At 42.1% G+C, this 15,061-nt stretch overlaps 1 protein-coding gene across 14 annotated transcripts in view; it reads right to left on the bottom strand.

Annotated features, from left to right (window-relative positions):
• cacna1ba (calcium channel, voltage-dependent, N type, alpha 1B subunit, a) overlaps window positions 1-12,152 on the bottom strand; it is a 332,183-nt gene extending 320,031 nt beyond the window's left edge. For 10 of the 14 annotated variants that reach the window (XM_040019434.1, XM_040019438.1, XM_040019441.1 and 7 more), the window contains exons 1-3: window positions 8,826-9,871; window positions 5,640-5,745; window positions 2,608-2,747 (exon numbers count right to left, since the gene is read on the bottom strand). In XM_040019434.1, the coding sequence (XP_039875368.1) occupies window positions 2,608-2,747; window positions 5,640-5,745; window positions 8,826-9,085 (506 nt within the window). In that variant the 5' untranslated portion in view covers window positions 9,086-9,871. Of the gene's footprint in view, window positions 1-2,607; window positions 2,748-5,639; window positions 5,746-8,825; window positions 9,872-12,138 lie in introns of those variants that run through there. The other 4 variants (XM_040019443.1, XM_040019442.1, XM_040019432.1 and 1 more) reach the window with 3 other exon arrangements.
• Between the last annotated feature and the right edge of the window lie 2,909 nt (window positions 12,153-15,061).

The raw sequence follows: 15,061 nt of genomic DNA, 5'->3' as shown, positions 1-15,061 counted from the left end.
TGATAGGCCCTTTTACCTATAAACAAATAATAACGTTCATTTCCTGAGTTTCTGCGTTTTAAATATTTGTTAGATGAAATAAGCTATCTGAAGACTGTATGTCTGTGAAGGTTCTCAGTCATCCAGGTCATCGTAGTCAAAGGAGCTTGCAAAGAAAAGCGTCTGGACTTCTTTAAGTTGCTTGAAGACGTTTCACCTCTCATCCGAGAAGCTTCTTCAGTTCTAAGGTCAAATGGTGGAGTCCCAGATATAAACCTAGTGGGAGTAACCCCCCACAGAGGGACAAAAGGACCCCCTGATGATCCTCTAATCGCCTGAGCCAAGGTGTGAAACTGGGCGTGGGTCCCAATCAGCCAGAGTTTCGGGTGTGTTCATTGTGAAACCTGGCCCCACCTTATCATGCGAATTCCTGAGGTCAGATGGCCCAGGATGTGAGTGGGCGTTAAGGCGTCTGGGAAGGGATCTCAAAACTGGATTATAGACGGCAGAGAGTTGGTGTTGTAAACCCCCGCCTCTGTTCAAAGATGGTCGCTCACTTAAAGTCAGCAAAGAGGCACAGAAAAGAAGACCAGACACCAGCGAGGGAGGATAAGAAGGACAGACGCAACAACATTGTCATCTCCTATGTAGCCGGTGTATCAGAGAAACTCAGGAGAGTTTTCTCCAAGCATGACATCCCAGTGTATTTCAGACCCAGCAACACGCTCAGACAGAAACTGGTTCACCCGAAAGACAAAACGCCAAAACACAAAACTTAACAATGTGGTGTATGCTGTACAGTGCAGCGAGGAATGCTCAGACCTCTACATTGGAGAGACCAAACAGCCACTTCACAAGCGCATGGCACAACACAGAAGAGCCACCTCCACAGGACAAGACTCAGCAGTCCATCTGCATCTTAAGGATAAAGGACACTCTTTCGAGGATGCCAATGTTCACATTTTGGACAGAGAGGACAGATGGTTTGAAAGAGGAGTGAAAGAAGCCATCTATGTCCACTGTGAGCGACCATCTTTGAACAGAGGCGGGGGTTTACGACACCAACTCTCTGCCGTCTATAATCCAGTTTTGAGATCCCTTCCCAGACGCCTTAACGCCCACTCACATCCTGGGCCATCTGACCTCAGGAATTCGCATGATAAGGTGGGGCCAGGTTTCACAATGAACACACCCGAAACTCTGGCTGATTGGGACCCACGCCCAGTTTCACACCTTGGCTCAGGCGATAAGAGGATCATCAGGGGGTCCTTTTGTCCCTCTGTGGGGGGTTACTCCCACTAGGTTTATATCTGGGACTCTCCACCATTTGACCTTAGAACTGAAGAAGCTTCTCGGATGAGAGGTGAAACGTCTTCAAGCAACTTAAAGAAGTCCAGACGCTTTTCTTTGCAAGCTCCTTTGCCTATCTGAAGACTAAAATTTTAATATGCTGACTAATCAAATAAATATTAACTCAGAAAATAAATAATAAAAATTAGATTAACTAAAAACTGGTGACGACGAAATAGATTCTTCAGGCATGGCAAACAAAAAACACCAGAAGTTTTAGAAATTGAACATAGGCACCACAACTTGCTGATGTCATACAATGCTACCTGTCGCATGCCTCTATAACCAGGGGTGCACATAAGTGGTCCGCAGGTGCACATGTGCTGTCAAAATAAAAAAAACGCGCACCAGATAAGAAGTTGTCCGCTAGAGTGGGATTTTCACGGCATATTCTGCAATACATCTCTGTGCGTTCATCATTTGTTTGAAGCCAGTTCACCTCCTGCAACCACTTTTCCGAGAATACACGCTTCTTTTGCGGTTCAGACTTCTGACATTTCTTTCGAGGTGGAGGAACACCAAAGTAATTGCTTAAAGGAGCTTGCTTCTTCGACATCTTTAAGAGTTCTAAACTGTATAGCAGTATAGAAGTTTAATAGGCTTCTAGCATTCAAAGTCACAAGAATAAATACAACGTTAACAAAGTAAACTAAACTCTTACAGTTTGACTCTATGAAAAAGTCAACTTTACTTGTGTTTCTGCTTACATTTTTTGGGGAAATATCTACAGTGTAGATATATCCTTTGTTAACTTGGCCAAATTTTTCAACACAAACATGACAGAAACTGATGCATGTTTGAGACAGACTTCCAAAAAGGTTTGTACCATCTATTCTAAATTTCTTAAAACCACAACTAAGTGCTTTCATCAGAGTGGTCAGAAGGAACTAGCCATGGCCTTAAACTCAACACAATCCCCTGAAAAAAACAAAACTTGCTATTACTCGAAAATGCGTTTGTTTTTCATGATTTTAAAGATGAAAAACAGAAAGAAAGAAGCTTTTACTGGATTTGTATTACAGTCCTTTCTGTGCTGTGTTCTCTGATTTCCTTCTGTTTTGCACATCTACTGCAGACAATTCCCCTTACTGAGACACTGATTATTCAGACAGGAAGAAAACACCCAACCATCTGGAATGGCTCAGCTCTACTGATCATTAGAAATGCAACACACACACACATACACAACAAAGCTCTCTCCCGCCTCTCATTAATCGCTGTTGCCCATCGGCTCTGTCAGTTAGCAGCTACATAAGCCATTAGGCCTGTGCTACTCACCCTGTTAGGACCACCACAAAGTCCATTACATTCCAGCCATTACGCAGGTAGGAGCCTTTGTGGAACGCAAAGCCCAGGGCAATGATCTTGATGCCAGCCTCAAAGCAAAATATTCCAATAAAGTAGGGCTCTGTGTCATCCTGTAAGAGGAAAGAAGAGCAAAGGATTTCTGAAACTGCAGACATAAATTTATAAAGATTGAGACAGATAATGTGAAATAATACACAATGAAAAAGAAGGCTCTAGATCATTAAATGTCCGTGATCCTCTACAAAGCAAGCTCTACAGATGCTTTAACCCACCAAAAGAACTATATTACTACAAAAAATCAAAACCTTTTTTTCCCTGTGAATCTGTGAGTTCTGGAAACAATTTAGAAAACTAGAGGTGTCCCCCAGTAAAAGGAATAACACATGGTGTAACTAGTGCTGGTAGACTGATTCAGTATAATTAATTCGGCTTCATCATTCCATTAACTTAATAGAGTTTAAAGTGAGAAGAGGTTTTAAAAAACTTAGGTCAAGGCATCTATTCAATCTATTCAAAAAACAAACTCCAAAAGGTATCATAAAGGTAATCATTAATCAATAATTGGTTACGGTTAAGCGATCTGTTATCAACTTCACACCTCAGAATACTCCGACATATAATATAACCCTAATCCAATTTTGCCCATTACAATGCAATTACACATGCAGATGTCCTCCTGCTCGTTTTCGAGCAGTATTTTAACTTCCTCTTAAAAATGAAACTTTTTGTACAGAGAGACTGAGAGTAACATAGTAACATTACAGGCACGCTACATTCATGCTACAGCCTGTTCATCCATCAGCATAAAGGGTGCACTGACTTGGATGGCAACATCAAATAGTAGTGTGATCACCAGAAAAGTGATCTATATCTGCTTTTATCAAATGCCTTGAAACCTCATTGAAGGCACCATTTTGGTTAATTACATGTTGATAAAAGTGCAACTAATATCTTTGTTACCTCAAACAGGCGAATTCTACTACTTCCCTTGCAGTGAAATAGAATAACAGACCTTTTTTTTTCAAATAACCAAATCAACAATTAACAGAGTATAAGATTATAAAAATCATACAAAAGACTACACAGTAGTGGAAATAATTATTTGATCTTGTGCTGAATTTGTAAGTTTGCTCACTTGGAAAAAAATGAACAGTCTCTAATTCTTATAGTAGATTTGTTTTTTAGTTTTATGATCATTTAATTTTATTAGAGAGCGACAGAATATCACACCACCAGTAGTTACCTTCTCCCTAAGCTCCTCGCTGATGGTCTTGTAGCCCGTTTTTGCCTTCCACAGGTCTAAAATATTGTCCCTGATGTCCTTTGACAGACCAAATGTATTTAATTGACTAACTGATTGCAATCTGTGTGAGCACACATGACCACACGGCGAATCTGTGGGAGCCAGAATTAAGGCTGGATTGTAGGAGATCAAATACTAATTTTTTCTTTAGTGTTTTTTTATTTATTTATTTATTTTATTTCTAGCTGATATTTTGTCTCTTCATTCAAATGAAACTACCATAAAATTAGAGACTGTTCATTTCTTTGTAAGTGTGCAAACTTACCAATTCAGCAGGGGATCAAATAATTATTCCCCCTTCTGTATTGATACCTAGGGCTGTGCGATATGACCAAAATCTCATATCCCAATATAACAATTCTATCGTCCCGATAACGATATAAATCACAAAAATGTAACATTTTCTGTAAATTCTGTGAATCTTTGCTGGAAGTGGAAGTGTTTCCAGCTGGGCGTCCTGTAGCTGGAGTCGAGTGTTTTAACCGATGCATGAAACTATACATTTTTTGAAATAAATTGTAATGGCCACCGTTTTCTTTGTGAGTATTTATTACACGGCGTGCTGCGGGGAAAAGCCTGTTCTAACGTTTGAGTCTAAGGTTTATTTTTTAGCACCTGGCAGCTCTTCTTTACTTCTCATCCGTAAATAATCTGCTCTTTCACGTGATTCAGTTTATTTTGAAAAGTCTCAACAGGATCTTGAGCTTTATTGTGAAAGGTTTGTGGAACATAAACAAGCGGACACGCGATGGTTTTACCGTCGTTGTTGCTAACAACAACACATAAAAACAGGCGCTTGTCCGTCCGTAGTGTGGTTATATAAAATATAAGAGAAAGAGAGAACTTTAAGAAATGAATATAGCCACTACAGTGACCATCAAAACGATGAAAAAAAATATTGCTGCAAAGAGCTTATTTTGCGACACTACGAAACAAACGATAGCGTAAAATGAAACGATAGACATTTTTATATCGTCATCCGATATATATCGTTATATCGAACAGCCCTATTGATACCTACTTTCAACCGCTTCCTTATTCAAAATGGGCCATCACAGCAGGGAGCTTTCAGGTTGGCTTTTTAATTTTTATTCGTTTTTTTGACACTACACAATCCCAAAGCAATAATCTTAAATTGTAGCCCTTGTCACAACTCCATAACTTTGCTTGGCAAACACAGACATTTTATGAAATCTATGGTAAGTGGTATTTAATTTCTAAAGCAGCCCTGCCATTGTAACTCCCACTATTTCCCTCTTTAATAGAAAGACTTGACAAGAGAGTTCGGTGGGAGGAAGATGGAGCAGGGGTAGCCTGTGGTAATGACACAATGGGGATCAAAGGCAGCTCTGCATGGATCTACACAACCTGCAGCGCTCAGGAGGAAGGACACATGCTGAGGGGAAAACTGGTATCTTCACATCTTTTCAGTTTAGATACTTGATACTACTTGAAATGGTCAAACCCATGAGCACACAGTTAGGTAAAAGAGGAAAGAATGAAATCAGAAACTTTTTGGAAGCAGAGAGTTTGCAGAATAGAAACTATTTACTTACAGAGAGACATGCATGCATGCATTCCAGACAAAAGAAAGACATCTGTTAAAAATAACAATGCTAATCCTCACAGTGTTTGCATTTACAAACTGCTGTTTCTATTGTGTAACACAATAAAAGAATCAACCAGCTTTTTTACTTACCAAACGCTCTGACATTGGGGTTTTGTCTGAGGCCGGTAGGTGTTGTTCCAAGGCCAGCACAATGCAGTTTGCTATAATAGTAGCCAAGATCATGTACTCAAATGGAGTGACAGTGTTAAGGAAGTCTTGTGAAAACTAGCAAACATTAAATCAAGACATAGAAACCTGACGAAAGTTGACACAAAGCCATTCCCCCCTTTACATTGGTAGGTAACAGCATTGTGCATGAATAGAAAGTTTTGGCACTGGCACCAGACATCTCTTTCTGTTGAAATGATTGTGCTAGGTTATGTATCAGATTGGCTGGAGAGGAATACTGGAGAAGATTCAAAGAAACAGAGTGCATGCACTTGAAGCTACAATTAAATTTCATAGCAGTTATTATTTTTTGTGGCTACCTCATCCATCAGTGATAAAAGCTTTTAGCCTGCTTGTCATCATCTTTCTGTCATACCAAGAGAAATCAATGGAAGGTTAGACAACAGAGCAGGTAAAACAGCTACTAAGTGTCAACTTGGAAATGATGTATTAAGGAAGAAGAAATAGTTCATGAACTAATGTCCCTATCCATCAGGGTTTTATAGTAAGAATGACGAGAACTGGGTAGATGATGAGTGAGTTTGTGGCAGAAATATATTCAAGGACTGACTCAGTACAGCAATCAGTGTGTTTTGTTTGTTTATTATTTCCTAACACAACACTTTTTTTAAGTTCCAAGTTCAGTTCCTAGCTCTGTTTCAATCATCTGGGCGGAGCAATGCTGACACACCGGCATTTTTGCTATCACTTCATAGGTCAACCAAAGCTATCCTTTTATGTTAACTGGTAATATTGCCACAGCAGATCATCTGCCTCCATCTCTTCCAACAACTAGCATTCTCCTGTGTTACACCATGTCTTCCTTCAATATATGCATAAAGCTTCTCTGTGGTCTCTCTCTTTCCCTGCTGCCTAGCAGCTTCATATTCAACATCCAATATATCTACTTCCATTGAAAATCTTAACTTGCTTAAGTCTCCCAACTCCAGCTCAGCTTACTGTGTTTTTGGCAGCACTACCATCTTGTAAATGTTCCCTTTCCCTCTTGCTGCTGCTATCACAATATTGGAAATGGGAAGCTAACACTGCTTTAGGGAGAAGAGGAAGCACAGAAACTCCTTTATGCAGGAAGCACTCCATAATAAAATTACACAAATAATGTAAGTATAATCAGAAGAATAAAGGGCAAAATTGCATCCCTGTATCTAGACTGGGTTCAGTCATTTGGTATTATGGGCTCAAATTTTGATATCTGGTTTTCTCATGTTTACATTTGTACTGCAAACAAAGTCAATGAAACGGTAATGGAAATTTTTATTCCATTATATATAACAGTTCTAATACAACAGAGTTCTATAATGAACTCATAAAATAAATGTAACTGCAGTCAGATACTGGGAAAATTTGTTTTAAAAACTACAGAGTAAAAATGTGATGTTGATAAAAAGCTTGTAGTGTATGTGAATTACATTTGAAATATAACCTTTGTTACATTGTTTGTTATAAATGCCATTTTTGTCATATTTTTAGAGCATTCTTTTGAACTGTGTGGGTTTTTTTTAATAGTTTGAATATGCACTACCTCCCATCTGCCAAACACCTAGCACTGCAATTCCTGTACCAAACTAACTGAAATAAGTTGTACTCCTTTCATTTAAATTTAATTGCATTACTTATTACAATTTAACAATGTAACCTTTTACATTACAAAACTAATCTTTCCAGCTTTGTTCTTACACGAGTTGAGGAAAACCTTTTCATGATCTGCAGACCTCAACTTGGTCACTTATAACAAACACTTCCAGTCAAATTTGTACACTAAAAATCAAGGATGACAACTCCTCATTATAATTGTGTGTATAGATGGTTACTTTCTCCATCTACACCCACAGAAAAATACAGTACAGTAAACTAAATATTTTCACGACATGCCCCTTCAATATAGTCGTACTATTTTACTAGCACCTTACTAGAGAGCTATATCTATCTTCTAATACACTCCCTGATTTTTGCAAAAGCAAGACAACCCAAAGTGATCACCATTCTAAGTCTCCAGTGTGGTGGGAGCTTGGTGATGCATATCTGGTGATATGCAGCAGTTCTTCAGTGTTTAATTTAACGTCTGCTTTTTAAAAGAAATTAAATGCAGATTTGTACCGCTCATTTGGGTATCTCGCTCCCTACATTGCACTGCCGTCGTGTTATTAGTGTACCCCTCAGGGATGATACAGCTCGGCCAGTAGGAGAGGATCCTCAGGAGAGGGAGGAGACCGATGGATTCCAGCCACCAGGCCTCCAACTGCTTCGAACCACAGTAAATCCTCCTGCAGCGCACCAGGATAAATGGCTCACTAATGCACTGCGACATTAAAAATGATAAAAGAAAACTTTTATCATGCCAGAGGTTAACCAACCAGTGACTTACGCAATGGATACTATTCCACAACTAAATGTGAGTTAATTGCATGAACACTCATGCACATATACAGGTGTCTTTCCAGGGACTTTTCCTCAGAAAAAATCAAAATGCACACCAGTAAGAAATGATTTTGGTCAGCATACAAAGCTCAGCAGGTGGCATTCACTCACTGTGCACAACATCTACCAAACAGACATGAGCTGCTTTATAACCTGAAACCTGCTGCATTTCAGCGCTTGTTTGTTTTGTGTCACACCCATGCAGAGTGCCACCGCCTCACTGCTGAGGAAAGCCTGCAGATTGCTGAAGTTCAGTTCCCTGGACAGCACCATCTGCAGAGCACAGCATTCACCAGAAGACAAGAAAAGGATCTACCGAGAAGCCCATATAGTCATATCATCACACATAAACTTCAGCTCTTACCTAGATGTGCTATATTATAAAAATAAAATAAAAACCCTCATGACTACAGCATTTAGCAGCATGGGACTTGTGACCAACACTGGAAACAACCAGAGAGCCAGCTGTGCAAGTTTTACATTTTAGCTGAACGTATTGTTGCTTTCTTAACATATATTTATACTAATTAATAAACAGTATTCTAGATGCCGGCTTCTTCTGCCTCTAAATAAGGCCCCTTAAAATTTCCTGGGAGTTCGGCGTCAGGCATGCGGGTTTTATACAGGACAGAGCGGCTTATCTGGGGGTTTACTGGGTTGTAAGGATATGGCCATTCGGTGATCTTTTTGGCATATTTCCGTATTACATTATCCTCGCTGAAGATGAACAAAGAGCGGTTGACGGTGAGGCAGTTCTGTTTGACTGGAATTGGGTTGTAAATGGCCATGGTCCTGGCTCTCTGGGCCATCGTCTGCTTGTACATCCTCTGGCCACCCGGAGGCCCCGGCTGCCGGCTGCCCCCCCTGGCAGGGGCCGCGGGGCAGCCGCCTCCATAGCGGCCGGACAGTTCGTCTTCAAATCGAGCCATTGCGGAATAGCGCAGACCTTGCTGGAGAAACCAAAACTGACACCAGAAAAAAAATAGAGAAGAAGCATCACCACACACACTGACGTCCCGTCCCCCTGCAGGTCCTTTGGGTGCGTGTGTCGGCCACGACCAGCAGAGTCAAACATTCACACACACACAAAAAAAACGAGCTGAGGGAGGCTCTTTTTCATCAGCCTCAGTCGGTTATTGCCTCACCTCCATGTTTTTACTCTCCGCGGCGTGGAATTGTTGCTTAAAGTTTAGACGCTCACATTCCATGATGCATCATTTTCATGGCGGACTGCCCACGTCCTCGCAGGTAGCTTTTATACTGGCGTCAACGCTACAAGTTCATGCTAGAGGATGCGGAGACAACGGAACACCGTGTCTAAGAGACAGCCACCTCAAGACAAGATAATACAGCAGAGGGGAAAAACGCAAAATGTCACAGTGAGTAAACCTGTTTTCCAGCAAATAATGTCTGTAAACAGCCGCATTTCTTTTCTTAATCACTGCTGACCGCTGTGACTTAAAAGTAGTCTTCGTTAAAGCACTTTGCCCCACGGAAGAAAAAACTGATGTAATTTCATCTGATCGTTCGTCGAGGCGAAATCACAGTGCAGCTGCTTGTGTCCATGAATTTGCGGTTAATGGGAATGTAGCTACCACTTTCTCTACTGTTCCTCAGACCCCCACGTGACGCCAGCCAGTGGCTCCACCTGGGTGAGCCCTGTTACCATAGCAACAGGGAGGAGAACGAGCCACGGGTCAAGTTACACGGAATGAAAATGACTTCCGGCAAAATCAGAGCTTGTTTGTGGACAGATCTGATTTCGGTTTTTGAAAATATTGCAACTAACCCAGCGAAAACTGATGTAACTGCGATATAAACAAAATTATGTCGGTTCGATTCCCTTCGAAAATCAAACAGTAAATAGGACGAAACGATTTCCGGTCAATATTTCCAAAGTAAGCTCAAAATTTCATAAAAAAAAAAAAAGATAAATGGCGTGTATTTGTATAGCGCTTTACTTAGTCCCTAAGGACCCCAAAGCCCTTTACACATTCAGTCATCCACCCATTGACACACACATTCATACACTGATAATACAGTTATTCCAAATGTTGTCAGTGCATCTTCTGTTTACTGTAAAAATTTCACCAGAAACGCCTAAGACTAAAACATCTCCCATATAGTGAGGGGTGTTATAGTATCTGACAAAAGTGAGATACTATAAACACCTCTCACATTTTTGTAAATATTTTATTCTATCTTTTCATGGGACAACACTGAAGATATGACACTTTGATACAATGAAAAGTAGTCAGTGTACAGCTTGTATAACACTGTGGTCGTGTCCAAATCCATGGGCTGCATCTTCATGAGGACCCGGCCTTCCTGGTCTACGTGGGCCAGGTCCTCAGAAGGTCGGATAGGCCGGAAGTAAACGGCCGCAAAATTGGACGGTCTAAAACTTAGTAGCGGCCGCCATTGTTGGAAACTGGAGTTTAGCTGGGCCGCGCTATGAATTCTGGGATATGGTAGGCCACGAAGGACACACCCGACCCATCCTTCAAATTCGGGGAAAAGGAGGACGCATTTGTCGGCTGCATTCGGAGGAGTCTATGAATTTGGACAGCCTTCGGCGCGTCGCTGTGACGTAATCGGTCTACAAATGCGGCCTCAGGAGGATGCAGCCCATGAATTTGGACATGACCTGTATATTTGATGTCACCTCAAAATAACTCACCAATGTTCCCTCTAAGCTGTGCGCGTGCGCAATTGCGCACTGCTGGCACGGTCTGTGTTGCGCACAAACTAATCAAAGTGATGTCATGACAAAAATGAATGCGATTGACATTCGTATATATGCGGCTAGGACAGTGTCCTTATGTGCAGACACCAGTGTTTTAGCTAGCAAAGCGGGGTGGCTGATGTGGGGTGAAGCCACGTTAATGACAACGTGTACAACCATTGGAGATGTGAGCAGGACAGACGGAACAATTGACGGAAAAAGTGTGGACTTTATACCAGTTTTTAAATTGTGTTAATAGGCCACGTAAAACCAGAGTTATGATAAAAAATATATGCAATGTTTGGTTTTCTTCCTGGATACTATCGTTGTTTATATATACTGTGGGAAGAAACGGTAAAAACTGTGTTTTATAAGGAAAACACACTCCACCTGTGAGCAAAAACAAACTCCTCCCCCAGCCTTTCCTATTGGTGGAAAAATGTACCATGTGGACCAATCAAAAAAAATGATATGGCAACATGGCATTTAGTTGTTTAGTCAAGGGGGGAAGTTTTAGGAGTGACGGCGGTGTTTTGAGATGTGAGAGATTTGCGACGTTTAGCGCAAATCTTGTGTAGTTAGTGTGTAATGTAGACAATGGTTTTGTTGTGTGTGTCAGAACAATGAGGCGACTACTGAGTGCTACAGGTGTTACAGGAGTGATACATCTTCTGCAGGCCTGGAGGAGGCCTGCAGGTATCAGGCTGTTGTTCTCCTTTATCTCATAGTGGACAGAAATTATGTTTTGGAGTGGCACAAATAATTTGTGTGGCATCAGATTTCATGCAGAACACAGGATTGTTCCGTAAATAGTTTGAAATGTTTATTTAAAAAACCCGCCTTGGCTGCATTTTTAGGTAAACAGCTGCAAAAACTGTTGTTTGCAAAACTCAGTTACTTTTTTGAAGAAGTAACTATATAATTAATTGCCCAACATTGGTCATTAGTTACTGTATTTTGCAGACAGAGAGTTACAGGATTCTCTCCCAGACCACAGACTCATACTCATAATACAAATCAGAGCTTTATAACAAAAAAAAAAATAAAAAATTGTGTTTTCAAAATTGGAGTTCAAGTTATTTTTACTTCCAATAGTGTTAACATACTACGCAGGTCATGAACAAGATTTGTTTTAATTTTCATTGTAAGTGGGCTAAAGCAGTTAATTAAAAGTAGTCTAACATAAATGTAAATGCTATAATTTGATTATTTTAATAAACCATGTACCGTGCATAAATTCAATGGCGGCGTGACCACAGTGCACACGTCTGCTGTTGCTCACAGTGGTCCAAGTGTCCGCTCAGGAAGTTTGTGTGTTCGCTCAGACACGTGAAAAATTAGAAGGAACATTGCTCAACACACAGCCATTATTGCCTAAAAGTCAGTGAGTACACCCGGTGTGTTGAATTTGGTGTTACTGCTCTCACACTTTCATACTGTTCACTGGAAGTTTAACATGGCACATCATGGCAAAGAATGTACCCAGCACGCTGAAACTGAGCTACAGCACGGTGGCCAAGGCCATACAGCAGTTTAACAGGACATGTTCCACTCAGAACAAACCTTGCCATGGTCGAAAAAAGTTGATTGCACACGCTCAGCGTCATATCCAAAGGTTGTCTTTTGAAAATAGATGCATGAGTGCTGCCAGCATTGCTGCAGAGGTTGAAGGCATGGAGGATCAGCCTGTCAGTGCTCAGACTATACCCCGCACACAGCATCACATGGCTGTCATCCCAGAAGGAAGCCTCTCCTAAAGATAATGCACAAAAAAGCTCGCAAACAATTTGCTGAAGACAAGTAGACTAAGGACAACCAGGTGAGGAGTACAAAGACAAGTGTGTCTTGCCTACAGTCAAGCATGGTGGTGAGATGTCATTGTTTGGGGCTGCATGAGTGCTGCTGGCACTAGGGAGCTAGGACAGGGCAATTTGGGCAAAAATATTTATCAAGATATATAGTTTAAAATTTGCGATAACAATATAACTGACAATATAATTGACGTGAGACAAAATACTTTACAACTGTGCAACTTTATTAGTGCAAAAAAAAAAAAATCTATGTATTTTTACTTAAACAAGCAGCTGTTTTTTTATGTGCATTAAAGCTACATAAAAAATTAACAGTGAAAATGCAAATTCCTTGCTGGCAGTTTAACCAAAAGGCATTTCCAGTGGAAATGGGCTGACATATCCTGAGCATAACCATGTATAATATCCACAAAACTTAAAAAGAGATTATACACACACAATACCATAATATTATGTTGAAGCACAGTACGTATCATTTCGCGAGGTTCCCGACTACGGTAGCCGTAATGCTCCGACAGTCCATTAAGCGGTGCAGCTTCGTAGCTTAGCAAAGTCGTACAAAAACATTTTTTACAGATTTTTGAGCACCGTGTACCAGATAAAATCGGTTAGAGGTCAGTAGGCACAACCAGAATTTATACATAAGAATTATAAGGGGCACTGTCGATTTTTTCAGAAAATCAAAGGATTTTAAGAGCAACTTATTTTCCGAAAAACACGGTAATAACAACGGCCCACTTGCATGCTCTACCAAAAATTGTGCTTTGGTGTGTATTTGACAGACGAAAGCCAAACCAGTTCCCTTTCAGTCGATTCACTCGGTACAACACATAAGTATGGGATATCACGCCCTCGCGTGTCCTGGCTGAAGAAACCTTTATTCACGCCTTTAAGGCTGATGACGTGTGATGACACGCGCACGGCCCCGCCTGCACATATAGCCACTGTCATCACAGTCATCCTTCAGTTCTTACGCTCTTCACCTCACTAAGAACACCTCTGCTGAGTTGGGCTAGCTAGCTGCTGCTAGTTAGCTCCGTTGTTTGCCGACTTGAACTTAGCTTAACTGCCCCTGTTGGTGTTAGCCTCCACCACGCAGTTGGTGTGTAGGCTGCCTGCAGAGCACTAATGTCAAGTTTTTCCTGTGCAGCGTTTTGTTTTGCGTTTTGGAATGGACTCCAAACCGAAGCGAGCAAAGCAGAAATCTTCTGTTCGCCCCTGTCCTCAGGGATGCGGTTTCTCTTTGCATGACAGCGACCAGCACGATGCCTGCCCTGTCTGCCTGGGGATCGTCCACGCTAGGAAAGCGTTGACGGAGTGTTTTGCTGCCAGGTCCGGTGCTCGACCCTGGAAAGACGGGTGACGTTTGTGGAAAAAGTGCTGGGACGCTCGGCTGTCGCACGGCATGACCCTCTCCTTTCCGAGTCTGGAGCCCCGGCTTCGTCCGAGTCCGAGGATTTTTCGGTCTATGTCCCCGCAATTAGTTGGGCTGACCACATGGAATATGTTGACGGGTTAGCCGATGATGAGCCAGAACCATGCAGGAGGGCTGACTGGCTTCAGCCTGGGTTGAAGCCCGCCAGCGCTCCCCAGGAAGACGACGACGTGCTGGACATCGGCCTGGACATCCATGGTTTGTCGGAGGATGAGCAGGAGAGCTCATTGTCAGCCCAATGTGCCGCCGCTGCTGCGCCAGTTGGCCACGATGACACCTCGCTTTTCTCCCTGTTTTGCCGTGCTGCTGAGAAGCTGCAGGTGGACTGGCCCTCTCCTCTGCCAGCTCAGAAGCCGTCGCGGTTCGCGGATGTTTTCCTCCAACCGGAGCCCGCAACGGCCAAAAAGGCCCACCCTCGGGCCCCCCGGCGGGACCCAATGCCCAGGAGGAAGAAGCCTCAGCCCTCCTAGCTGTGGTTTCAAGTGGAGAAGGGGTCCAGCAGCAGGGAGACGCTGCTTATACCCCTCTGTTGCCGCCCAAGAGGTGCCGCTTAAGTTCTGTTCAGGTTGTCAGCCCCAGAAGGCGCTGCACTTTCCTAACACTGTCTCCCAAGCACAAAACCCCTGCACACAAAATGCCTCAGGTAACTCCCTGTTCAGGTGTGTTAAATGTTCAGGTGACCACATCAAGTGTTCCCGCTGTTTTTCATTGTTGTGCCCCCAGGTGCCTCCAACAAAATGTATGAATGTACATGTTTCCATGTTACAATCAATAAAGAGTGTTGTTTATTTTCAAACAATCACAAATGCTCAGCCTGCAGGCAGAATGAGCCAGGTCAGGCAGGTGATGCAGTCCCCTGCAGACACACTGGGGGGCGACAACAGTTGTTGTTTAAGGTGCAGTTCATGTGGAAGCCACCGGAGGGTGGTGTAGA

This window comes from Simochromis diagramma, unplaced genomic scaffold (assembly GCF_900408965.1).
Source record: "Simochromis diagramma unplaced genomic scaffold, fSimDia1.1 OVJJ01000822.1, whole genome shotgun sequence".
Taxonomy (NCBI): domain Eukaryota; kingdom Metazoa; phylum Chordata; class Actinopteri; order Cichliformes; family Cichlidae; genus Simochromis; species Simochromis diagramma.
This window is presented reverse-complemented; position numbering and strand designations above follow the sequence as displayed.